Source organism: Aquarana catesbeiana, linkage group LG01 (assembly GCF_042186555.1).
Source record: "Aquarana catesbeiana isolate 2022-GZ linkage group LG01, ASM4218655v1, whole genome shotgun sequence".
NCBI lineage: Eukaryota > Metazoa > Chordata > Amphibia > Anura > Ranidae > Aquarana > Aquarana catesbeiana.
Window position 1 is genome coordinate 728,556,622 of NC_133324.1, and position 27,931 is coordinate 728,584,552.

Sequence of the window (27,931 nt, forward strand, 5' to 3'; positions counted from 1 at the left end):
TAGATTTGCAAAACAATGGGATAAAGGAATATTCCTGAACTTTGTTTATCTCATGGTTACTGTGAGAATGTGTGAATGCATCAATGTAGTGCATGTTATCTCAGCTTGCAGAGCTTGGATTCATTGAATGAGTTTACCAAAAAAATGTAAATATTGCAGAATATACAGCCTCATGCTACATAACTAGGCTCTATTTCATGCTGAATAAGCTAAACTATTAATGTATCTTAAATAGAAAACAATCTTTAGATTGTTTTCTCCAAAAGATTAAAAATAAAAAAAATCAGATTTAAAAAATAAAATCATTGATTTTTATCCACTCTGTTGGCTACCATGCACAGTTGCACCAGATTTTCCCTCTCTAGTTTTAGAAAATCAGCCTCACTATGTCTTGTCTATAATAAAGGCTCCCTACCTTTTGCAAATTAAATCTTCTTTAAAGGAAAAGTCCAGCCTGAGCTTTTGAGGCTGGGCTTCTCCTCTGAGTAAGGATGAGCTCCGCGTGTTCGCACAGCCCACGTGCAGAGCCCGCCAGGAAGTCAGCACAGCGCTAATCACAGGCAGTGAGACATTTCCTGATCTCTGCAGCCACACATCGGGACAATGTCTCACTGCCTGTGATTAGCGCTGTGCTGACTTCCTGGCGGGCTCTGCACGTGGGCTGTGCGAACACGCTGGAGCTCATCCTTACCTCTGAGTCGCAGGAGTGCATTTCGTTTTGCACTCCTGTGACCCATTTTCAGCAGAGAGCGGTCACTGCCATCAGTCAAGGCAGCACGTCATCCCAACTTCCCAAGTCTGGATCCGCCAGCTGCCTTGATGGCAGTCTCAGCGAGCCGCTCAGCACTCCAATGAGTGTGGAGGATCAGAGAGGGGAGACGCTGACAGTCAGCAGCTTTCCTCTCGGGGATCTGTGAGAACTGAGCCATCAGTGATGTTCGGTGGCTTGGTTCTCAGTGCAGAGACGGCGGGGGACAGATGAAGCATCGCTCTGATGCTGCATCCACCGAGGTAAGTATGAATCTAAAAAACAAAACATAATTCTCTTTTAAGTGTAAAATGGGCAATACCAGCATTTTGTGGGTTTTGGGATGAATTAACCCCCAAGTGCATGCAGTGGAGTTTTCATCACGCACTGGCCAATCCAAATTGTCTGCAGATGAGTGAGCTAATGGACATAACAGATGAAGTTGAGATATGCATAGTGCAGTTTACCTATATACAGTATTTGCCTGTAATGCTGCTCCCAGGCAAATCTTCAAAGTCTCCCCAGTCTGTCTTGTACCTCTTCCCCCATGTATGTGCGGTCTTTCACTTCAGTAGAAAGTCTGACCACTGCTTGTGATCCCGTTAACAGGCGTTCATTTTTTTAGTGAATGGATATGGGTCACACATGCCAGGGTAACACTGCTGGACCCTCTTCTCACAAGTTTTGGGGTACTTGGTGGTGGTCTCTATTCGCAGTAAGGATGCCGGGACTGATATCAGCAGGAGCCAATGGCTAGTAGGTTTTATTTAGACTTGTATGTTGTGAATTTTTTTTTTCTGTTACTGTCTTAGATGTTGGATTCATACAGTATCTGATAACATTGCATAAATGTTCAGTTCTAGCTCTGCTGTTTAATGTCACTAGGACACATCTGCAGAGGGAACTGTCCAGCTGTCCCTTGACTGGTGAGATAGCTGCACTCTGCAAAACTTGCTCTCCTATTCTTATCTTTCCAGCCTTTGTGTAACAGTTGCTGAGCTCTGCTCCTGCCTCTGTGCTGGTTTTGCAAACCCTAGCATATTAAATAATGTTGGCCAGTTTGGTAGGCGTAATAACATTTTTGTTTTGTTTTTTAATTGATAAGTACTAGTAGATTTGTAAGAAAAGCGTTTTAAAAATAGTGCAACCAGTATTTCACCTCATAGAAATATACACTCACCAGCCACTTTATTAGGTACACCTGTTCAATTGCTTGCTAACACAAATTGCTAATTAGCCAATCGCATGGCAGCAACTCAATGCATCTAGATGTAGAGAAGAGGACTTGCTGAAGTTCAGCCCATCAGAATGGTAAAGAAAGGGGATTTAAAGCGGAGTTCCACCCTCTTTTTTGCAAGGTAGTCTTAAACTAAAGACCACCCCTCCACAAATCGTTTGTGGATATCTTTTTACTTTTTTATTTATTTTTTCTTCCTTTCTACCTTTTTTCAAGTACATGGTTTACTTCTGTTCTATCTCGGCTGCGGCGCAGGATGTCATGTCCTCTTCTGCGGTGAGCCCTCCTCATTCTCCCCTGCTGTCTTCTGGGACCTGTGTGTGTCCCAGAAGACAAGCTGGTCTTTCACAAAGCGCCACGCGACTCGCCTATGCGCAGTATGAAACTGGCTGTGAAGCATGAAGGCTCCACTGCCAGTTTACCTTAGTTACAATGCGGTGCCTGCACCCGATCCGATGGATGGATCGGCCTCAGGGGGGGCGACATCGCAGGCTCCCTGGACAGGTAAGTGTCCTTATTAAAAGTCAGCAGCTACAGTGTTTGTAGCTGCTGACTTTAACCACTTGAGCCCCGGACCATTATGCTGCCTAAGGACCAGAGGTCTTTTTCCAATTTGGCACTGCGTCGCTTTAACTGCTAATTGCGCGGTCATGCAATGCTGTACCCAAACGAAATTTGCGTCCTTTTCTTCCCACAAATAGAGCTTTCTTTTGATGGTATTTGATCACCTCTGCAGTTTTTATTTTTTGCGCTATAAACGGAAAAAGACCGAAAATTTTGAAAAAAAATGATATTTTCTACTTTTTGTTATAAAAAAAATCCAATAAACTAAATTTTAGTCATACATTTAGGCCAAAATGTATTCCGCCACATGTCTTTGGTAAAAAAAATGTCAATAAGCATATATTTATTGGTTTGCGCAAAAATTATAGCGTCTACAAACTAGGGTACATTTTCTGTAATTTACACAGCTTTTAGTTTATGACTGCCTATGTCATTTCTTGAGGTGCTAAAATGGCAGGGCAGTACAAAACCCCCACAAATGACCCCATTTTGGAAAGTAGACACCCCAAGGAAATTGCTGAGAGGCATGTTGAACCCATTGAATATTATTTTTTTGTCCCAAGTGATTGAATAATGACAAAAAAAAAAAATTTACAAAAAGTTGTCACTAAATGATATATTGCTCACACAGGCCATGGGCATATGTGGAATTGCACCCTAAAATACATTCAGCTGCTTCTCCTGAGTACGGGGATACCACATGTGTGGGACTTTTTGGGAGCTTAGCCGCGTACGGGGCCCCGAAAACCAAGCACTGCCTTCAGGATTTCTAAGGGTGTCAATTTTTGATTTCACTCTTCACTGCCTATCACAGTTTCGGAGGCCATGGAATGCCCAGGTGGCACAACCCCCCCCCCCCCCCCCAAATGACCCAATTTTGGAAAGTAGACACCCCAAGCTATTTGCTGAGAGGCATGGTGAGTATTTTGCAGCTCTCATTTGTTTTTGAAAATGAAGAAAGACAAGAAAAAACTTTTTATTTTTTATTTTTTCAATTTTCAAAACTGTGACAAAAAGTGAGGTCTGCAAAATACTCACTATACCTCTCAGCAAATAGCTTTGGGTGTCTACTTTCCAAAATGGGGTCATTTGGGGGGGGGGTTTGTGCCACCTGGGCTTTCCATGGCCTCCGAAACTGTGATAGGCAGTGAAGAGTGAAATCAAAAATTCATGCCCTTAGAAAGCCTGAAGGCGGTGCTTGGTTTTTCGGGGTCCCGTACGCGGCTAGGCTCCCAAAAAGTCTCACACATGTGGTATCCCCGTACTCAGGAGAAGCAGCAGAATGTATTTTGGGGTGTAATTTCACATATTCCCATGGCATGTTTGAGCAATATATCATTTAGTGACAACTTTGTGCAAAAAAAAAAAAAAAAATTTGTCTCTTTCCCGCAACTTGTGTCGCAATATAAAATATTCCATGGACTCGACATGCCTCTCAGCAAATAGCTTGGGGTGTCTACTTTCCAAAATGGGGTCATTTGGGGGGGGTTTGAACTGTCCTGGCATTTTATGCACAACATTTAGAAGCTTATGTCACACATCACCCACTCTTCTAAACACTTGAAGACAAAGCCCTTTCTGACACTCATTGTTTACATGAAAAAGTTATTTTTTTTTTGCAAAAAAATTACTTTGAACCCCCAAACATTATATATTTTTTTTAAAGCAAATGCCCTACAGATTAAAATGGTGGGTGTTTCATTTTTTTTTTTTCAAACGCATTTTTTGGGGAAAAAACACACTTTTTTAAATTTTAATGCACTAAAACACACTATATTGCCCAAATGTTTGATGAAATAAAAAAGATGATCTTAGGCCGAGTACATGGATACCAAACATGACATGCTTTAAAATTGCGCACAAACGTGCAGTGGCAACAAAATAAATACATTTTTAAAAGCCTTTACAGGTTACCACTTTAGATTTACAGAGGAGGTCTACTGCTAAAATTACTGCCCTCGATCTGACCTTTGCGGTGATACCTCACATGCATGGTGCAATTGCTGTTTACGTTTGACGACAGACCACCGCTTGCGTTTGCCTTAGCGCAAGAGCAGGGGGCGACAGGGGTGCTTTTTTTTTTTTTTTTTTTTTTTTTCTTTTCTTTTCTTTTCTTTATTATTTTTTTTGCTTTTTTATCTTATTTTTAAACTGTTCCTTTCATTTTTTTTTTTTTTTTTTTTTTTTTAATCATTTTTATTGTTATCTCGGGGAATGTAAATATCCCCTATGATAGCAATAGGTAGTGACAGGTACTCTTTTTTGAAAAAATTGGGGTCTATTAGACCCTAGATCTCTCCTCTGCCCTCAAAGCATCTGATGACACCAAGATCGGTGTGATAAAATGCTTCCCCAATTTCCCTATTTACATCCGGCGAAATCTAAGTCATAAAATGCTCGTAGCTTCCGGTTTCTTAGGCCATAGAGATGTTTGGAGCCACTCTGGTCTCTGATCAGCTCTATGGTCAACTGGCTGAATCACCGGCTGCATTCTCAGGTTCCCTGTTGAGACAGGAGAGCCAGAGAAAAACACGGAAGACGGTGGGGGGGGCTTTCCCTCCCACGGCTTGTAAAAGCAGTCTAGAGGCTAATTGGCCACTAGGATTGCTTTTACATGAAAGCCGACCGCTGGCTGAAAAGAATGATACCAAGATGATACCTAAACCTGCAGGCATCATTCTGGTATAACCATTCAAAGTCGTGAATGGCGTACCTGAAGACAAAAAAATGGTTAACAATAAAACACAGTAAACGGTAAAGTATAAAAAATTGCATACCTGAAAAGCAAACATGATAAAACATAATAACAATAAAACATTGCAGAATAGAATACAGTAAAAAAGAGCAGAACAATAGAGAGAGAATAGAGAGAGAGAGAACAATAAAACGACAACTATTTTTTTTTTTTTTTATATATTTTTTTTTTTTTTTACACTTTTTTTGTAACTAACTTTTATAACTGTAACCGGTTCCAGGTTCGGGTCTCTCAAAATGCGATGGCATCTTGGGAGACCCTGTGAAAGTGTGCCTAGTCTGAGCAATGCTGTACCCTACGCTAATACTCAACTAATGAATGGTAGCGTTCAAAACATTCACCAATGCAAAGACCAGGATTGTCAGGACAGGAGGGACAATAATAGAGGGTGTCACGCCTATATCCGCGCTTGCTGCAGACACAACATCTTTTTTGGGGGGGTTCGTTGGGTAGGGGTACTCGGGAGGACATAAAGAAAATGCCTCTCATGCAGCCGACTGCATTTGGTTGGGGATGTGAATGGGGGAAGTACGGGCGCTGCAGAAGCGGTGGGTTCCCAATTAGGATTGGCGAATGCAGCAGGAAGGGCACTATGGGCACGACGAGCCTGTGTTTGCCTTCTTGGTGGCAGCGGGACACTACTTGTGCTTGCCACCTCACCAGCTTGAACTGCACTTATGGGACTCGCCACGTCACCAAGTGTTACTGCAGTGCTGGTTTGACTACGACCGGGGTGTACTAGGCCGCTGGCTCTTGCCAGTTCAATAAAAAGCTACCAAAAAAACTGTTAGCGATCGCAGGGATCAGGCCTGACTCTGCGAACGCTGCAGTTATGCGTTAAGTGTTTTGTAAGTGACAGTGATCGATCGATACTGCACTTGGGTGGGCTGGGCTGGGCCGGGCGGAGGGGCAAAATGCAGGTGCTAGCAGGTATCTGGGCTGATCCCGCTAACACTGCGTTTTTGGGAACCCTAAACTGCTGGGGACGCCAGGATCAGATATAGATCCGTTCAGATACTATACCACTAAGGGAGGTGTACGGTGCGTGCGTGGGTGTTAGCGGTACTGGCGCTAACCTGACGCTGCCTGGGGCTGGTGCTTGCCAGTTCACCAAAATACTACCAAAAAAACTGTTAGCGATCGCAGGGATCAGGCCTGACTCTGCGAACGCTGCAGTTATGCATTTAGTGTTTTGTAAGTGACAGTGATCGATCGATACTGCACTTGGGTGGGCTGGGCTGGGCTGGGCCGGGCGGAGGGGCAAAACGCAGGTGCTAGAAGGTATCTGGGCTGATCCCGCTAACACTGCGTTTTTGGGAACCCTAAACTGCTGGGGACGCTAGTATAGATCTGATCGGATCAGATATTGATCCGTACAGATACTATACCACTAAGGGTGGTGTATGCTGCGTGCGTGGGTGTTAGCGGTACTGGCGCTAATCTGACGCTGCCTGGGGCGACGCATATCACCGCCGGGCGATCAGGGGGCTAAACCTTTATTCGGTAATAAACGGCGGGTGCCCTGACACTATAAAAAATAAACAAACTAACCAGCGTCACCCGTAACAGTTATACGGTGATCACTGGTGAAAGGGTTAACTAGGGGGCAATCAAGGGGTTAAAACATTTATTAGATAGTATATGGGGGTCCCTGTCGCTATAAAACGCTGACGGCGAACCTAAATATTTAGGTCCCTAACTAGCGTCACCAGCGACACTAATACAGCGATCAGAAAAATGATCGCTTAGCGACACTGGTGACGGGGTGATCAAGGGGTTAAAACTTTATTAGGGGGGGTTAGGGGGGTATCCTAGACCTAAAGGGGGGTAATACTAACTGTCCCAACACTGTAACTGTCACAAACTGACACCAATGCAGTAATCAGAAAAAAAAAAACCAAAAAACAAAAAAACTGCTGGTGTCAGTTTGTGACGGGGGGGGGGGGGGGTGATTGGGGGGGGATCGGGGTGTTTTGTGTGCCTCGCATGTTCTACTGTGTGTGTGTAGTGTTGTGCACTCACATACCTGTCTTCTCTCCTCGGGCCGGAACGGAAATTACCGAGCCGAGGAGAGATGACATCATTTCCTTTGCTGCTGTTTAGCATACAGCAGCAAAGGAATGATGTGATTGGCCGGCGGCGATCGCGAGGGGGGGGCCACGAACGGATGGCCTCCCCCGCACCTCTGATCGCCGCTGGACAAAAGACGACCGCCTCGGGCACCGGGGGGGGGTCCGATCGGACCCCCCACCCGCGGAAGGCAAATCACGTATATGTACGTGATTTTGCCTGTCCGTGCCACCTTGCCGACGTAAATCGGCGTGAGGCGGTCGTCAAGTGGTTAAGAAAAAAAAAGTTCTTGGTTGGAACTCCGCTCTAAGTGATTTTGAACGTGGCATGATTGTTGGTGCCAGACAGGCTGGTATAAGTATTTAAAAAACTGCTGATCTACTGGGATTTTCACACACAACTAGAGTTTACAGAGAATGGCCCGAAAAAGAGAAAATATCCAGTGAGTGGCAATTGCGTGGAACAAAATACCTTGTTGATGTCAGATGAGTATGGGCAGACTGGTTCCAGATGATAGTTAACAGTAACTCAAATACTCACTCATTACAACCAAGCTATGCAGAATATCACCTCTGATGCACAACATCAAACCTTGAAGCAGATGGGCTACAGCAGCAGAAGACCACACCGGGTGCTGCTCCTGTCGGCTAAGAACAGGAAATTGAGGCTACAACTCACATAGGCTCACAAAATTGGACAATAGGAGGTTGGAAAAACATTGCCTGGTCTGATGTGTCTCGATTTCAGCTGCTACATTCACATGGTAGGGTCGTCACATTTGCTGTAAACAACATGAAAACTTGGATCCATCCTGCCTTGTATCAACGGTTCAGGCTGGTGGTGGTGGTGTAATGGTGTGAGGGATATTTTCTTGGCACAGTTTGGGCCCCCTAGTACCAATTGAGCATCGTTTTTAAACACCAAGGCCTACCTGAGTATTACTGATGACCATGTCCATTCTTTTATGACTACAGTGTACCCATCTTCTGATGGCCACTTCCAGCAGGATAATGCACCATGTCATAAAGCTCAAATCATCTCACCACTGGTTTATTGAACAGAACAATGAGTTCACTGTACTCCAATGGCCTCTACAGTCACCAGATCTCAATCCAGTAGAGCACCTTTGGGATTTGGTGGAATGGGAGATTTGCATCATGGATGTGCAGCCGACAAATCTGCAGCCACTGCGTGATGCTATCATGTCAATTTGGACCAAAATCTGAGGAATGTTTCCAGCACACTGTTGAATCTATGCCATGAAGAATTAGGGCAGTCCTGAAGGCAAAAGGGGGTCCAACCCGGTACTAGCAAAGTGTACCTACTAATAAAGTGGCTAGTGATTGTATATGTGAACTGAGCCAAGGATAAGTATGTTACATGTTCCACCTGTTTTTAGGGTGAAACTTACACGTTCCAGCCGCTCTCCCCCTCCTTGTGGCATTGTCCCAGGAATCTTCTCCCCGCGCCCACTGTCACAATTTTAAAATAATGTGCTTGTGTGGGGCTCCGCCCACATGGCCGCATCATTCATTTTCTTGTGAATTCATGAACTACAACTACCGTCTGTCATTGCTGATTTGTTTGAAGGAGTCTGGCATTGCAACCTTGATCCTCTGATCACGGGTGCAATGCTTTCCAGGTTCCTTTGGGGGGGGGGGATGCACATCCTTTTTTTTTTTTCTGCAAAATTATGTGCATTTATTTTTCCCAAAAGGTGAACTTATCCTTTAACCGCTTGCTGACCGCCTCACGCAGATATACTGCAGCAGAAGGGCTCATACAGGCAAAACCATGTACCTGTACGTTGCCCTTTAAGAGGCAGCCAGCGGGCGCACGGCAAGCTCCATGAGTCGGGTCGCGGGTCCCGCGGACTCGATCGCCGCGGGGATACCCGCGATCGCCTCACGGGGAGGAAGAACGGGGAGATGCCGATGTAAACAGCATCTCCCCGTTCTGCCTAGTGACACTTGATCTCTGCTCCCTGTCATCGGAGCAGAGATCAGTGACGTGTAACATGTAGCCACACGCCCCTAGGACACACTTAACCCCTACACTGCCACCTAGTGGTTAACCCCTTCACTGCCAGTGTCATTTACACAGGAATCAGTGCATTTTTATAGCATTGATTGCTGTATAAATGACAATGGTCCCAAAAATGTGTCAAAAATGTCCGATGTGTCCGCCATAATGTCGCAGTCACAATAAAAATCGCTGATCGCCGCCATTTAAAAAAAAAAACAATTATTAATAAAAATGCCATAAAACTATCCCCTATTTTGTAAACGCTCTAACTTTTGCGCAAACCGATCAATAATTGCTTATTGTGATTTTTTTTTTTTTCCCCAAAAATATGTAGAAGAATACGTATCGGCCTAAACTGAGGAAAAAAATTTTTATATATATTTTTGGGGGATATTTATTATAGCAAAATGTAAAAAATAATGTGTTTTTTTTCAAAATTGTCGCTCTATTTTTGTTTATAGCTCAAAAAATAAAAACCGCAGAGGTGATCAAATACCAGCAAAAGAAAGCTCTATTTGTGGGAAAAAAAGGACGTCAATTTTGTTTGGGAGCCACGAAGCACGACCGCGCAATTTTCAGTTAAAGAAATGCAGTGCCGAATTGCATAAAGTGCTCTGGTCAGGAAGGGGGTAAATTCTTCCGGGGCTGAAGTGGTTAAGAAAGATGTATAGTCACATGATCTCCCCTAATGTGAGTCATCGTCAGCTGCAAGGGAGAGGAGAGAGTAATCTGACAACTGCTAGTAATGCCTGGAGTGGTGATGTCACCTATAGGCTTCAATGGCTCATATGTTGCTGGCGCTCCCTCCACTGCCCTACAGGCACACTGGCTGCGACTGGGGAGTTCTATCATGTGACCTGACCAGAGCTGCCAGAAAATGGCTATGTATATACATATCTCCTACACAAGTTACATGTGTTAGAGGAGGGGACAGTTTTAAGGCTAGGTAAATTGATACTAAACAGAGAAGTGTTAATTGTCATTCATTCCCATATATCATGGCACTGTATTTTGTTAAACTCCTCTAAGTACCTTACTCCTGCAGCACTGTTGTGTGGTCACATGATCTTCTGTTTTCTCCTCCTTTTTTTTTTTTTTTATTTTTTTTACAACAAGGTTGGTTTTGAGAAAAAATGGTACATAATACATGACGACAAGTTCTGAAAATAGTAAGTGGGTACATAACTGGAACACAGCATTCATGTAATAACCAATAGACAATGTGGTGATACAGTATGCAATTCACAAAATCAGAGTAAGAAGTACGAAGTGGGAAAGGAATGGGGGGTGGGGGGAGCAGCCACCACAGTACATAGCCCAACATATGTTAGTCAGACAAGGGTAAAATTCTCTGAGTGGGCAGTTCAAATGGGGTCAGTCCAAGGTTGCCATATCCTCATGTACTTCTGGGGGCATCCCCTGCTCATATAAGTCAACTTATACATAGGTAAAACAGCATTAATCGAGTTCCCCCAAGCCCTCAGTGTGGGAGGCAGGTGAGAAGTGCATTTAACAGGATCTCTTTTTTGGCATAGAAAAGCAGCAGTGAAAGCAACAATTTGGTGTATCTAGGTCTCTGGTCATCATCCTGTATGCCCAGCAGAGCCAATTCAGGTGTTAAGGGTATCTCCAGCTGAAGACAGACATTAATGAACTCTACTATTGCAGACCAGTAGTGGGAAAGCCTAGGACAGGCCCAGAACATATGGGTATAGGTGCTATCAGGAGAATGACATCGCGGGCAATTCGGGGACCTCTTTGGGTATATTCTATGCAGTCTCTGAGGCGTGAAGTATATCCTGTGTAGGAACTTGGCTTGTATTCATATATTCCTAGAAGATATCACTGATCTTCTTTTACTCTAGTGATGTATGCTCTCTACAGTGTGAGTCAGCATTGATTGGTGATGTGCCAGTCGCATAACTAAAAAAAAAGTTTCAGAAAAGCAATTCAAATTAGATTATAAATATCAAATAACTGTTTTACAGCGTCTAATAAATCTTTATTGAACATCACGTGTATTTTCTGTGCATTGATATGGTGTAGGCGGAGTGGGGATCAATGGAGCAATCCCCGCTGAGCAACCAGAGTAGTAAAAACGGACAGCCCAGTGTGAAAGGGGCCTAAAAGCGGAACTTTACCCAAAAGGGGAAGTTCCACTTGTTTGCATCCTCCCTCCTTTATTGCCACATTTGGCACTGGCTATTAACGAACCCCATAGCGGCAGGAAACTGGCCATCAAGCCGGAAGGCTCCACTGCCAGTTTCCCCTTACCTGAGATGTCGGTGCCTGCGCCCAAAGCTAATTGGGTGAGGACATCACTGATATTTGTAGCCGCCGGCTTTTATTTGGGAGGCGGGGGGGACTGAAGCTGCTCTTTAAGCAAGGTAGTTTCTGGCACTGTGCAACCTCAAAGTTTGAGAATGGCTGCCTGTAATATATTTTTTTCCTCCTTTTTTTTTTTTTTTTTTTTTTTTTTTAGGTCTGGTTAAACTTGTTGGAAATCTCTTTGGAAATACTACACCCTCAAGATGGCTGACAAGTTAACAAGAATAGCTATTGTTAATCATGACAAATGCAAGCCAAAGAAGTGTCGTCAAGAGTGCAAGAAAAGCTGCCCCGTGGTACGAATGGGTAAGTGGATAGAAACGTAAATCTGTATATAAGGGTGCTCCTAAACAGTCTTATCCTGTCCTTTTAATACTTTGGTAAGGATCAGACCATCTGGGGATACTAAAGGGAACGTTTTACAGCCACTTTTGGCGCACTTACTGCTCAGATTTTTCTGCTCGCCTAAAATGTATGATCTGGACAATTCTTTTTTTTTTTTTTTTTTTTTTTTTTTTTTATTATTATTATTATTATTATATATATATATTATATTTTTTTATTTACTACTAGTAGGGACCGAAAGTGTTTACCAGATATGTGTATCTTCAGTTCAGTTCATTGGAAGTCTCTTAAGAAATGGCAATGGGCTGACATCTCTACACCTAGCATTCCGTAGCTAGCTTTGCTCCTTCATTTAAAGTTTTATTTAAGAAACTTAATGTTAATGCTCTTAATGTTGTTTTACTCTTGATATATATTTTTTTGCAAATGGATGCATTATCTGTTGAAGGACACAGAAAATCTCGAACCCTTTGGCTTATATTGCTAATTACACAGACAAAAAAAAAAAAACAGTAGGCTGACCTAGGAGTGTGGCCTGGGTTCTTCTTTCCAGGATCCATACTGATAAAGGTTGGCTGCAGAGCACTTTCCAGGTCCAAACTGATGGCATTGCCCTATTTCTGAAGACTTTCTTAGGCTGTGCACATGCAGCCAAAGGTGCAGGAACCGGCCAACTTTCAGGATCGTGTGTACAGCTCCCTGTCCGACAGAAGCTGGGCCGGTCTCATGACTTGAACAAGCATGCTGAATAACCAGCATTCGATCAGTGTTTTATGGGGGGAAGTTTCATGAGTATTTGAGGCCTTTTTCTTTTATACTGACCATAATTATTGCATTATTGCTATGTGGTTGGGCCACAAACCCAATTTGTGGGCTGCTTGCAGATTGGAGGTGATGGTGCAGACCTCGACATCCTGGAGTCATGCTGTCATGTTCTCATCTCAGGGACTACTAGCACATGCTCTCACTTCCTTTCCTGCAGATTCTATCATTAATTTGCTTGTAACCTTACCAAGTTTCTATTCCAACAGCTTCTAGAGACTAATTCTAAATTGCTTTACTTGTTCACAGATGAGCTTGCCCATTAGGAGTCGCAGTCTTCTGCTATTACTCCAAGGTAAAGGACTGTGTCTGCTCTTATTGATGCGGTACATGCCACTAAAACTGGAGGATCAGCCTGTTGCCTCTGCCAGCACTGCTTCCAGCCATGCAGGGACCTCTTCTTTACAAAGACTTTTCCATTGCACCCATTTTCTGATTTATTTAGGGATTTGGAAGCACCCTGATAAGTTTGTCCCCCCAAGCGCTTTTTAGGCTTGTTTAATTTTTGAGGATTTTGTGCAGAAGTGATCTGTTCCCACAGTGGATCCTGCCTTGTCTCGCCATACCTGCAGGATTGCACCAGCTTTTCAGGATCCAACCTATAAGTGAGTGGAAGCCCTTTCTAGAGCTCTGTTCTTGCTGGCTGGTCCAGCCCTGCATTTGATCTTGGCTGTGACCTTGTTTGATCAGACTTTGGTCAGAATCTGGTCAAAAAGGATCTAACAGCTGAATTTGATTCTGTACTTACTAAACACTTGACGCTGATTTCGCTTCAGGTGCGACAGGCTGCTGGAATCCTTCCATCTTTCATCTCTCGCATGTGCCTTGTGTCAGTGCATATGCGTAGAGCTGCGTTTCCCCCCCCCCCCCCCCACTTTCCTAAAAGCTACATGCTACTTGAGTCCTCTTACACTGCAGTGCCACTGCTCTTTTTCTGGTCACACAGAAAATAAAGGCACCAGGAGTAAGGCGGCAAACTCCAGAGAAGGTGCTAAGGGGTCACCATGTGCAATATCAGAGCAGGTAAATAACCTTTTTTTGTTTTATTTTTTGGCATTAAATCAGTTTATCTTCTCTATCTTTGACTGTCAAGAAACGTACCTTTCATGTCTCCACTCCCTGTGTTTTGCAATTGCCCCCCTCCTTTCGCACCTCTAATATTCTTGTGTTTCCTTAGACTGGCAGGTTTCCATTGTGGCCTTCCAGGCCTTCTGGATCAAGGTGCGCTGCATCAGTTTCTGTAGAAGAACATTTCTAGTGTGTTCCAGTTTGGTTCCTAAACCCAAAAAATAGGATTTGCCCTACCTTCGCTTTCAAGGCTCTTGGTGCCTTCCTTTTGGGTCCACATTTTCCTTATGAAATCCCAAGATCTGCATTTTTCTTTAACCAGGACATTGTTCTTCCGTCCCTCTGTCCAACGCCATTTCACCCATAGTAAATTTCCATTGTCTGGATTTGTTTCCGGCTTTTGGGCTCTCTCAACCACTTCTTTTAAGATTACTCATTCTCTTCTTTGATTCCCTGAAACAATACGTACACCCCGCTTCTCGTTCCACCAACGCTAGGTGACTTTCACAAACCGTTAATGCTGATCTTGTAACTTCAGGTTCCAGCCTTTCCTGCAATCTCTAATCTAGAAGCTAGATCTTAGCTTTGCCAGGCTGCCACCTGGTCTTCTGTTAACATGTTGCGCATGTTCTCTAGGTTTTACTAGGTGGATGTTTTTGCCTCAGCTTCAAGCATAAAAAACCTTCAGGCTCTGTTCACACTTATGCGTTTTGAATCGGGGGCGGAATTGTCATGATTTCAAAAGGCACTGTTCAGTCAAATCGCACATCAGTGTTCAGGTGCCATTCATTTCAATGGCATCTAAAAACGCAGTGTGGTGCTGACGTAATTGTCACGCAAAGTTCAGAACTACTTTTGGGCGACACGCGATTTGTTGCTAGACAATTGCGGCAGAATCACAAGGCGTTTTTAGGTGCTATTGAAATGAAAAATGAATGTAGCCAGAAAACGCTGATGTACAATTTCACATTTTAACAGTACTTTTGAAATCGTGGCGATTCTGCCTACATTTCAAAACGTCTGTGTGTGAACAGAGCCTCAGGCTACTCTTTGAGCTTCAGGCAATCCCCAGTTCTGTTTTCTTGGGCTTGTTATGTTTTGTTTGCTATATTGCTCAAACCTTTTGGATTGCTTTGGATGTCGTGAAGGGGAGACTTCCTGTGTCTCTCAGTGAACTAGAAACAGTATTTTTGTACTTGCCAAATATTTTCTTGGAATCCATTGAGAGACACGTGTCCCTCTCTTCCATGTTTATGATCATGCTCTTGGTACTGATTTGCTTAAAAACATGTTGAGTGGTAGGTCTTTGGTTGCCTACATTTTTTTTTTTTTTTTTCCTTCTGTATGCAGCAGTATATAACACACAGGTTTAGACTTCCTATGTCCCTCAATGGACTCCTAAAAAAAATATTTTTTTTTTCAGCGAGTACAAGAATCCTCTTTTTTATGTATGTATAAAAGCTGTATGCAGGAGCCAAATAAAGAAAACCTAAGTAAAAAAATTTCTACTATTCCCAATGTTGGTGATGGTTTCTGACCATACTTGGATGCACCTCAGAGCACTCCGACACAGATTGCAGCCTAATTTTATTCTAATTTAGACTGAGTGGCACAGCAACATAAAGCACATAGAACACAGGGTTGTGGTAATGTGCAATTAACTGCTTGTTTTATTGTGAATAGTGTGAATTCAGCTCACAGAGATGGTGTTTGTTAAAAAAGTATTACATATTTTCAGATCCTCCCCTCCCTTTGCATATTTTCCTCCCTGTTCTATGCAAAGTTTTTGTTTAAAGTAGAAGTCCACCCTAACACTAAAATCCCTGCATCTACAGTCCTCCATGATCAGTATACATACCCTTTTTTTTTTTTTTTTTTTTTTTTTTTAAATCCAATCTGCCTTGATCCCACGCTGAGCTGTCAGCCGTGGCTTCACTGTGGAGGCGGGTGCAGAGGACACTGCCGACAGCAGAAGCCCCATAGTAAGTCAATGGGTGACGTCACTCCCCATTCATTTCACAGCCATTGTCGGCTGTGTCCTCTGCAGAGCTTTACAGGGCTAGATAAGTTAGTGTTAGAGCGTGGATGTCTGTAGATGCAGGGATTTTAGTGTTGGGCTGGACTTTAACTACACTCCTCATCTTTTCACCTTTCTTGCTCCCAACTACCCTTACCTCTCCATTTTATCTACCCTCCTTTTTCCCCAAGACCACCTCTGTGTACACTTTCACCAGGTTCTTTCCCCCTTTTTAACTTTCCTCCAATGTCCCCTGTTACTGCCCTCTCCCCAGTTTGTGATCACACCACTCTGCCCCACTGGTGTGTACCTCTGATGCCACTTACACTGGATCCCCCAATATCCTATCCAGTTCATCCCATAACAATATCCTACAGTTCATCCCATATTCTAATACGGTAGCTCCTTTTGACAACTAGAATCATGCTCCCATTCAAGCTTTCAATTGTTCAGTTACTATATCTAGTACACCCTTTTTAGATTTGTTGTCTCAATCTTGTGTGATATATCTTTAAGATATATTTCTTGCCACTCATTTTAATAGTCATCGCTTCTTAATTTTTTTCTTACATTTTCTTTAAAAGTTCTTGTAAAATAAATGATTGGTTTGATTCTTTATCTTAGGAAAACTGTGCATTGAGGTCACTGCACAGAGCAAGATTGTATGGATTTCAGAAACACTCTGCATTGGATGTGGTATCTGTATCAAGGTAACTTTAATTTGGCAGGGAATTCCATGTAATTTTCATAGCAAATTAGTTTAACCACTTCCCGCCCGGCCTATAGCAATATGACGGCCGGGCGGTGGTTGCGTTCTGACTGGGCGTCATGACGTCCAGCAGGATAACAGCCGCCACGCGCCCGTGGGGGCACGCATCGCAGCGATCGGTGGTGCGGTGTGTCAGTCTGACGGCTGATCATGATGTAAACAGGAAGAGCCGTTGATCGGCTTTTCCTCACTCGCGTCTGACAGATGCGAGTGGAGGAGAGCCGATTGGCTGCTCTCCTGACAGGGGGTCTGTGCTGATAAGCGCAGCCCCCCTCGGATCCCGCCCAGGACCACCAGGATGGCCATCCACACTGGACCACCAGGTATGCACCCCCTCTAGACCACCAGGGAAATGCAAATCTGTGCCAAGACAGCTGCCAATCAATGCCCAGGCAGCTGCCAATCAGTGCCCACTCACAATGCCTGCCAGTGCCACCAGTGATGTGTATCAGTGCCACGTATCAATGCCCACAGTGCCACCCACAAGTACCCATTTTTGCAGCCTATCAGTGCCCGCTCATTAGTGCCACCTCATCGGTGCCGCCTTATCAGTGCCCATCCGTGAAGGAGAAAACTTATTTTCAAAATTTTATAACCGAAACAAAACTTTTATTTTTTTCAAAATTTTCGTTTATTTTTTGCTAAACAAAAAAAAAACAAAAAACGCAGAGGTGATCAAATGCCACCAAAAGAAAGCTCTATTTGTGGGAACAAAATGATAAAAATTCTGTTTGAGTACAGTGTAGCATGACCGCGCAATTGTCATTTAAACAGAGCTGAAAGCTGAAAATTGGCTTGGTCAGCAAGGGGTGTAAGTGCTGGTATTGAAGTGGTTAAAGTGAATCTTTGTAGAACCAAAAGTCACAACCTATCATCAGCAGATAGCTGACACCATTAAAATGGTATTGAACCTAAAAACAAAAATGTATTCAATTGCACCTTACCAGTTTTAGATATGGTGGCTGCATTACAGGGGGTGCTTACAATGTTCAGCTTTTTATTTCGTTCTACATTCCAAAAGGAAAAAACTGGTGTACCTACTTATGATGTGTTAGCCAGAGTTTGGCTTCAATTTATTAGTCATATCTGTCTAAATCTGCTAGTCTAACATCACCCTGTCTCCAGAATGATAACGCTGTTGTACAAAGGTGTGTGATTTACTACTTCATCCAGAATGTAGACTACAAGGTGAAATAAAGGGAAAACCCTAAGCCCCCAGCACACCGGACGTTTTTAAAGTGGTAGTAAACTCCTGTGTGTGTGGGTTTTTTTTTTTTTTTTGTTTGCACCCTGCAAGGTAAAGCCACAATGTGCTAGTATGCATTGCATAATGGCACATTATGTGAAACTTACTTTAAAACAAAGCCCTCCAGCGCCATGCTGAGAAGGCTTCCATCTTCACCCGGGCTTCTGGGTTCACAGACTCCGGCTGTGTGAGTGGTCTGAGCCTCGATGATGCTCATGCACGTGTGAGCCATGGCTTACGGCACAGGACTCTGAAGGAACGGACCGAGTGGCTGTTCCTTCAGAGTGCATGTGCTGACGACATCACCAGCTGCATGTACAGTAAATATCTCCTAAACTGTGCACAATTAGGAGATATTTACAGTACCTATAGGTAAGCCTCCTTATAAGCTTACCTATAGGTAAGTCAGATGCGAATTTACTTCCACTTTAACCTGGCTGTCAGGGGAGTCTGGCTTTTTTTTTTTTTTTTTTTTTTTTTCTTCCTAACGCCCCTGCATGTTAGCCTATGTGTCCATGCAGACACAGGCTTTTAGAGAAAGAAACAAAAGCCACAGCCAGTAAATTAAAATATTCTAAATTATTCTGGACAATTAAATGAATTAACGCCCAAGGGCTTGACGCACCCGAATGTATTACACACCTTTACAAGTGTGAGGTGTTTTTTTTGCCAAAGCGCTGCTGCCAGGTGGAAAGGGAGTATAGGAGAGTTAGCAAAAAGTCCAGCCCTAAAAAGAAAACAAATGCAGCCACAATGTAAGGCTTGGAAAGCTGTAATATATATATTTTTTTTTTTTTACTTATTTTTATTCAAATTTTCCTTATAAGACACAAAGACATAAAGACATATACAAATTGGTTGTCTAGCTTGTACAGGTAATATCGCAAGTACATCAGGTAAAAAAAAAAAAAAAAAAAAAAATGAAAGGGAAAGAAAAAGAGAGGAATACATCCATGCAATACAATTTTAACATGTAAGTGAAAAGGGGATTTTTGGAATTTTTGGGCCGCCCCCCCACTGCCCATAACGGCCTATACCTATTAACTAGAAATTACATTTAATCGTCGATTCTTGGTATCGTAACTGAAGCTAGTCCAACATTAGTAAGCAATGTTCATTTCCTCCAGCCACCCACTCCAAACCTTATTAAATTTCAATTGGCAGCCTCTATTAAGATAGGTATCTTTATATAGTGGAAGATTATCGTTAACCAAACGTTTCCACTGAACATTTGTGGGGGGATAGGGCTTCTTCCATTGAAATGTTATGGTTTTCCTAGCGTAAAATAGAAGCAAACCAATCATCGTGCGTTTAGCTACAGCAGGAACTAATTTTTTTATAAGGCCCAACATACAAATCTCCATAGACAGTGGTAGATTAGTGGATGCAATTTTATTGATTAGGCCTAGTACCTCCCCCCAGAATTGTTGTATCTTTGGACAATGCCAAAAGATATGGGAAAAATCTCCGGGGGTGTAGCTACATCTCCAACACTTAGGGGAGTGGGCAGGATTTATCAAATGAAGTCTGTGGGGAGTGAAATACGCCCGGTGGACTATTTTAAATTGGACTAACTTGTCACGTATAGAGACTAGCGAACTAAAAGGGAAGTCCCAAACACCATCCCAATCTTCGCCACTCAAAGCTGGAATGTCACGCTGCCAACGGGACAAAAGGCCGTCCAACGGAGGCAAGGACTCATAGATTAAATGCTGATATATGTGAGATATAGGTTTTTTTTGTACAACCGGATCTAAGAGTAGTCTCCAGTTTAGACTGTATTAATATACAGGACGAACGTGGGAATTGGGCTTCGAAAGCATGCGAAAGTTGAAGATAACGGAACTGATAGTGCTGCGGAAGATTATACTGGGAGGAAAGCTGACAAAAAGAAAGCAGTGAGGTGCAAGACACCACTTGTGAGATTAATTTTATACCATATCTAGTCCATATCTGGGGGTCAATAGATTTGTAAAAATGTTGTTAATTTGGGGTTTAGCCATAGGGGTGTATTAGGGGAAATTCCCATCTGGCTGTGTTTTTCAATAGCCAAGCCCATTTTCCAGGCCCGTAAAGTAGTAAGCATAGACGGAGTTAATAAGTGTGGGGCACATGGGCCTCTGTAAATTAGGTATTGAAGAGATTCCCAGGAGCCTGCCACGGTGGCCTCCAAAGCGGAGGCCACATTGGTTTTATCAGGATTTAGCCACCAGACCACTATCACCAGCTGTGTCGCCAAAAAGTACTTATAGCAATCCGGAAAGGCCATACCACCCTGCGATAGTGGCCTCATTAATGTAGTTAACTTATATTTCGGTGGTAAGGAGCCCCAGAGAAACTCTGAAAAGCGTTGGTTTAGTTTAGTAAAGAAGGATTTAGGAATCCACTGCGGGGAATGGCGGAATAAATATATGAATTTGGGGATGACCTTCATTTTAAGCAAGTTGACCCTTCCCCATACCGATAGGGGGAGATTATTCCATGCCTTGAGTTTAGCTTTCATATCCCCCACTACCGGATCCAAGTTTAATTTAAGAAAATCTGAGGCTTGTGCAGAGACACAAACCCCAAGATATTTAAAGGAGTCAACCCACTTTAATGGGCTATCTGGAGAGGATGTCAATTTGGCTGCTTGATCTATTGGAAATAGAGTAGATTTTGGCCAGTTTACCCGGAGGCCCGTTACCATGGAGAAAGTGTTGAGGAGTGACAGAGCACCCTGAAGTGATGGACCCGCGTCCCCCAAAAATAAAACCATGTCGTCAGCATACAGGGCTACCCTCTCCTCCAGCATGCCTATCCTAAGCCCCTTAATATGAGGAGATGTACGGAGAGCCTCTGCAACTGGCTCTATAGCTAGAGCAAATAGAGCCGGAGAAAGAGGGCAGCCCTGTCTAGTTCCCCGAAACAGTTGAAATGGAGTTGAGAGTCTGGAGCCCAAACGAATCGATGAGATGGGACACCTATAGATCACCTGCAACCATGATATAAACCGTAGTGGAAAACCCATTCGACGTAGAGTCTCCCACAAAAAGGGCCACTCCACAGTGTCGAATGCCTTTTCTATATCTAGTAGGGCAATAGCTCTGGTACCGGAGTTATTGTGTTGGGCATGAATATTGGTAAAGAGTCTCCTAAGATTAACGTCGGTTGACCTTTTAGGCATAAATCCTGTTTGATCAGAGTCAATAACCGAAGGTAATAATGGATATAGACGGGTAGCCAGCAGTTTGGTTAAGATTTTCAGGTCATTATTCAATAGGGCTATTGGCCTATATGAGGCACATAGCTCTGGGTCCTTAAGGTCCTTATGGATCAAAGTAAGATAGGCCTGGTGCATTGAAAGGGGCAGATCACCCTTGGATAGGCAGAGGGTGTATAATTGGGCCAGGATGGGTGCCAAAAATGCTGCATGTGCCCTATAAAATTCTATAGGAAGACCATCCGGCCCTGGCGCCTTGCCCAAAGGGAAGGACCGTATAATTTTTAAAACCTCTAAGGCCGAAATAGGGCGTACCAACGATTCTCGTTCCTCATTCGACAGCCAGCCAAGTGCTAGTGGATCTAAAAGGTTTTGCAACATCTCTGGCTGAAAGTCGGGGGGAAGAGCAGAGGTATAAAGAGTTTGGTAAAAGGCTTTAAACATTTGTAAGATTTCTACCTGAGAGGTCACCTTATCCCCAGTTGAAGACCGCAGGCCCGAAACCACTGTGGATGGATATTCATGCTGTGCCAACATGGCCAGGAAACGACCATTCTTGTCCCCCTGTTCAAATAGTCGCTGTCTACCTTTATGCATATCCAATCTTGTAACTTCCGTTAAATGTAAATTTAGTGAACTGCGGGCGGCATTTAATGCGTCAAAATGAGCTGCTGTAGGATCTGTACTATAGATTAATGTTTGATCCTCTACCATCTGTTGTAACCTGTAAGTTTCCCGGCCCTGCTGTTTCTTGACACTAGCGATAATAGAGATATATTGCCCTCTTGTATAGGCCTTGAAGGTGTCCCAGACCGTCTGTGGGGTCGAGGAGCCTTCATTAAGTTCCCAAAACTCAACTAGTCTGGGTGGGATAGTGTCAGCCACCTCAGGGTGGGAAATCCACTGTGCCCCCAGCCTCCACAGGGCCGCATCTCGGCGTGCAGGCGAGCGAAGCTCGATTACCAGTGGGCTATGATCGGACAACCCACTGGGTAGGTATTTAGCCCCTATTACATCCGTCAACAGGATTGAATTAGAGAAGGCTAGGTCAATCCGTGAGGCAGTCCTATGTGAGGCCGAAAAGCATGAGAGTGCCCTAATAGCCGGGTGTTTCCATCTCCATATCTCCTGTAGCCCCATTGCCTGTGCCCATATAGATAGTTCAGAGCTATAGTTTTTTGATGGGACTGGTCTGTCCAAATCTGGGGAGATAGTAGAGTTCCCCCATCACCAGCAATTTCGCTGGATAAAAAGGAGCTGCTTTTTCCAAAACCTTATATAATAAATCATGTGTAAAAGGTGGAGGAATATAAACATTTATGATTATATATCGCTGAGACCAGTGTGAAAACACCACCATTGCAAACTTGCCCTGGGGGTCCGTGCACACGTCCTCAATAACACAGGGGAATTTCTTGTGTATTAGGATTGAGACCCCTCTAGCATAAGAGGAGTAAGTCGCATGGATGGCCCTCTGAATCCAGGGTTTTTTTAGAGTTAAAACCTTGCTGCCTGTGAGGTGGGTTTCCTGTAGGAGAATAAAATGTGGAGAGTGGGTTTTTAGATATCTCATCAACAGTGCCCGTTTAAATTTAGAATTAAGACCTCTCACATTCCATGAAAGGACCGAAAAGGTTTCAGCTAAGGAAGTGGCCATATAGGTTTAAGAAGCCATGGCCAAGTAAAATGACTAGGGGAACACCATTTGGGGTAACTCACAAGCAGCAAGATTTTTACAATATACCATGTACCAGCAATGTTAATTTTTAAGGCAATTTTTGAAACAAGCTTATACAAACCATGACAAAGACCAACATAAAACAACAAAAAAATATATATACCCAAGCACGAAGTGCTTATCCGACTAAGTCCCATCTCCTCTCAAAAAACAAAAAAAGGAGGAGGAGAGTTGGGATTAGTTTTCTCCCAAAAAAAAAAAAAAAAAAAAAACACACACGCAAGCTGCAACTGTATTGCAACTATATTGCAGATATACCCCTAAAAGGGGATATCGTACTACTACTTGTTCAGGCACCCTATAGCCGAACAAATATATAAAAAAGGAAAAAAGGAAAAACCTATCCAATACCTATCTAAAAAAAAAAAAAAAAGAAGAGAAAAAAGGAGACAAAAAAGGAAGCAACAGAGAGTAATTGAGGTGGGGTTGGGTTCTAATTATCTAACTCTTGGCTCTTAGTGTAAGAGATATAGTCCAAGTCCAAGTCCAAAGGGCTGAGCATTCCAACTCCAAATAAAGTACATTTATCTAAGCATTCATTAGGAGACCACAGAATAGCAAGAAAATTTTAGACACTATAGGGGTGCACTATAATGGACTATAGTAGTAAGGATGGTACAAAAAAAAAAACACATGCGTAATATATTACATTTTTTTGTTTCCGTGTTTATTTTAGCTTTAAGTATCGACACTTGCTCATGCTGAAGAATTGGTCCCGGCATAAGTACAGCACCACCCATCATTTCCCAATATAGACATGCTGCAAAACGCAAACAATAGAGGCTTCAAGTGGCACTGGAGATGCACTGATGCTGAAACAAGAAGCATGTACTGACATCCGACAGTGTGCTGACTTCTGCTTCATGTGAATTTGTGTTTCTGTTTTTTTACAGAAATGTCCCTTTGTAGCTTTGTCCATTGTTAACCTGCCAAGCAACCTGGAAAAGGAAACCACTCACCGATATTGTGCCAATGCCTTTAAGCTTCACAGGTAAGCAATGATAAATGTAACCCTATAATATAAGGAGCTGTGTCAACATGCCTTTGTTTGCTTCTCTTCCTATATGACTCTATGGGGATTCAAATGCAGCTCAAATGTACAACTTATTTTGAGTGAGCTCTCTGTTATATGGATGCCTAGAGCAGTGGCTGGGAAGTGAGTTCGCAGCGGTGCCCCCAGGGCAACCTGTATGCAACAAACATTAAAATATTTTGTTTTTCTGCTTATGATCATTTGATCTCTAGAGCTTTAATGCGGCTGTCTAACATGTCCATTTATTATTTCCACATCTTTTTATTTGAAAGGAATGGATTTGTAGATATATAAATGTGGAGTGCCTGTTGTGGCAAAAAACGATTTTGAATATGTAGGGCTGACAAGCCCATCAGTGTCCTGCAAATTATATATATGCATGTGTTAGGAAACCTCAGATACTCGACATTGCAGATCTTTTAGTGCAAGGTGTTTTTACAGTGTTTTTACATTTATGGATGCGGGAAAGTAACTCTCTCTCCAAACCTGATACAATTTTTATATTCCATTGTATACAATCTCACATCTCCTATTAACATCATCCAAATACTTGGTTAGTGACTGAGTAAAACCTTTGCTAGGATGTTTGAGGAGGTTAGGCCTCTAATTCTATGGGCTAAAATTAATTGTTTCATTTAAATGTTTTGTCTGCCCATACAAATATTCTACTGGTTACAAGCTTGTAGATTGTGTGTGGTGCCAATACCATTTTGTATTTGTTTTCTGTTACTTACAGATCAGTTAATTTTTTTTTTTATTTTTTTTTTTTTAATAGGTTGCCTACTCCCCGACCTGGTGAGGTGCTAGGATTGGTTGGCACTAATGGTATTGGGAAATCCACAGCTTTGAAAATTTTGGCTGGAAAACAAAAACCTAATCTTGGAAAGTATGATGTAAGTGCCTTTCAGGATTGTCTGTTTTTGTGTATTAGGAGAGAAAAATGGATTTGACTAAAATCTTGTTAGCCATATACTTTTTAAAGTGTCACATGTCATGTTGTCTACCCAGCATGCCTCAGTTTTTAGTGCACTAAGAGGTTGGCTCTGCTAAAGAAAGACTGAGCATTTTTTGCTAGTAGACTCCTCTGGACTTGGACACACAAGGCTAGTCTTGAATGTGGTCTTTGGGCACTAGGCTTTGCATTGTGGTGCTTTCCAGACCAGTACTGTCTAAGTCAGTGCGCTTTACAGGTCTTAAAGCCATGGCACAGCTCAAGTGTGACCCTGTCTCTGAAGTATTACTTTACGAGTATACCTAGAATGATAGGTAAAGTGCTCTGTAATTAAACCCTCTCCCTAAATTGTACAATCGAAACAAAAGCGATATGTATCCTAAAAATAACTCTGTGCAGTATAACAACTTCAGAAAACAAACAATTTGAGTCAGTGTAATAGAGCAGATATAGTTCTTGAAATCTATATCCCAAATGTGCAAATTATCCAAAATGTTGAAAACAGTCCCATACACCATCCAATCTTCATGTGACAAAAATCTTCATAAAGTGCAACAAATTTCTTCCACGTGATAAAAAAATTCACATTTTAACCCCCAATGAAAGTAGCACCAATGCGCCCACCACCAAAGCAAAAAAAAAAAAAAAATCTCCGCTAGAGGGCATCCTACCTCCACCCTAGGTAATGACCGCCCACCTGACATGTATCGCCTGGTGTGTTTTCTCAAAGGCCTTGGAACTACCACTATTTTATTCTTCAAGGTGTCTGTTTTCAGAAAATATATGTTTTGGAGGTTTCATGAAATCTTCAGGTCTAAAATTTACTTTTTGCTATAATATCCCCCACAATTTTTTTTTTTTTTTTTTTAAACGTCTTCCAGGGCAGCATCCGAGAGAGAGGCTCCTCCTCCCTAAAACAGGAAACACATTAGTCCACCATTATACATTTCACAGTCTTACCTGTGTGACTCAGTTGTTTGTGTTTCCTCTGGACCCACAGGACCTGCAAGAAACGTTTGTTATTTTTAAACCTGTCTCTGTGCTATCTGCAGGAGACCTCCTGCCAGCATCTCATTCAGCCCGGCGGACCTTGGGAGGGCGAGCAGGAGCAGCAATTCTGAGCAAAAAAAACAGGTTGCTCTGCCTGAGATTTCACCCCTAATAGAGGGGTCTGCAATCCTCCCCTCAGCTGACACAAATGCACCGGCATTTTTTTCCCCTATTCTACGCTGAGGGACATGCTGTTAAATCACTCCTTGTATCCAGGAGGATACTACAGCGGCATAGAGTGATATGGGTAAATAATCCGTTCACTTAGCGCCCGCCCGACTGCCTGCTCGGTTGCCTCTCGCTCCACCACGACGCAGTCTGCGGTAGCGCTTGTCTCCTCAGGGAGGGCCGGCGGGGTGTACCAAGATGGCGGCGCCACCTCCGGTCACATGGTTCCAGGCGGCGGCCATTTTCCCAGAGATTCCAAGGTGAAATTACAGAGCGGCATATGGGTAACATCACTTCCGGGCGTCGGCAATTTAAAAAAAAAAAAAAAAAAACACAGCAGGTGTCCCCCTCCCTAATGAAATTCAGGAAGGAGGTTATCAGCACAGTGTTATGAGCAGGTGTGTCCACCAACCTGCTCAGGATCAGCTGGGGGCGGGGCGGGAGCTCAAGCAGGAAGCTGTTTTAAAAAAGCCTCCTTTCAGAGGCTCTGGGTAGCTGACCATGTCGGACGCTTCTCCACCCTGCCCTGCAGATCCTGCAAGTCAGGACGTCTCCAAGGTAAGCCAGAATACTCCAGGGTCACTTCTGTCTGATACCTTACTGCAAAGTCTACGCACAAAGCGCAGTCTTTAGCCTCACTTCCTCACGGGGTCTCTATGCTTGATTTCAGGCAAGAACCCCAAAGGAGAAGAAAACGAAAAGCGGAAAAACGTGCATCGTGCAGCCATCGGTTTTCACCAGAATGGAAAAAACCATTATGCCAAAAATGCATAGATAAGATGGTGGCCAAAGAGTCGCAAGGTTACTTAAAAGATCTGCTCACCTCTTTCAAAAAAGAGATTAAAAGCACCAAGGCGCCTCTACGCTCAGCAATTGAGAAATTGGAAGCGCCAGCAAAAACTGATAAAACCAGTACCCCATCTACCAGTGGGACAAGCACCCCCTCAGACAATTGGGAACTGACAAAAAGGCAGGAACAGGAGGAGGAATCCGAACAATCCGAATCGGAGGACGGACTCTGCTCAGAATCAGAGGAGGAAGATCCGGACTCAGAAGGCAATTTATTTCCTTCAGAGGATACAGCCTGCTAAAGGCCATAGCCGACACACTGGGCATTAAAGAGACAAAAGCCGCAGGGCTCACACTACACGATACACAGACACAGAAAGCCCAAAACATTTCCGGTACACCAGACGCTCAAAGATATTGTCAAAAAGGAATGGGCAGACCCGGAGAAGAAACTCTTCATACCGGCAGCGGTCAAAGGCAGATATCTGTTTGCAGAAGCAGATACCAAAACCTGGGCTAAATGCCCCAAGGTAGATGCGTCTTTGGCAAAAGTTGCAAACAAATCGGATTTGGCTTTTGACGACGCAGGTACCTTAACCAACCCAATGGACAAGAAAATAGAAGCACTTCTAAAGAGAGCCTGGGAAGCAGGAGCAGCGAACCGAAACCCAGCTATAGCTTCCACTTGCACAGCCAGCCCGCACCTTACTGATATGGTTAACCCAGCTGCAGGAACTCCTGGAGAATGACACTCCTAGGCAAGAATTAATAAAAACCATCCCTACATTGACCAGAGCAGCAGCATTCCTAGCAGATGCTTCAGCCGAAACGGTCAGAATCTCATCAAGAGCCACAGCACTACTAAATTCAGCCCGTAGAGCTCTGTGGCTGAAATCTTGGGAAGGCGACATCGCTTCTAAAAACAGGTTGTGTGGTATTCCATTCACTGGAGACCTACTGTTCGGGTATGAACTTGAAACAGTACTGGACAGAACGGCAGCAAAG

General features: G+C 43.3%; 1 protein-coding gene across 2 annotated transcripts in view; it reads left to right on the forward strand.

Moving 5' to 3' along the window:
- The window catches only part of ABCE1 (ATP binding cassette subfamily E member 1), an 84,809-nt gene that overhangs the window by 3,064 nt on the left and 53,814 nt on the right, over positions 1-27,931 (forward strand). Inside the window, exons 2-5 of one of the 2 annotated variants that reach the window (XM_073604468.1) lie at positions 11,882-12,033; positions 16,604-16,689; positions 23,828-23,925; positions 24,743-24,860. In XM_073604468.1, the coding sequence (XP_073460569.1) occupies positions 11,931-12,033; positions 16,604-16,689; positions 23,828-23,925; positions 24,743-24,860 (405 nt within the window). In that variant the 5' untranslated portion in view covers positions 11,882-11,930. The remainder of the gene's footprint in view (positions 1-11,881; positions 12,034-16,603; positions 16,690-23,827; positions 23,926-24,742; positions 24,861-27,931) is intronic. The other variant, XM_073604477.1, reaches the window with a different exon arrangement.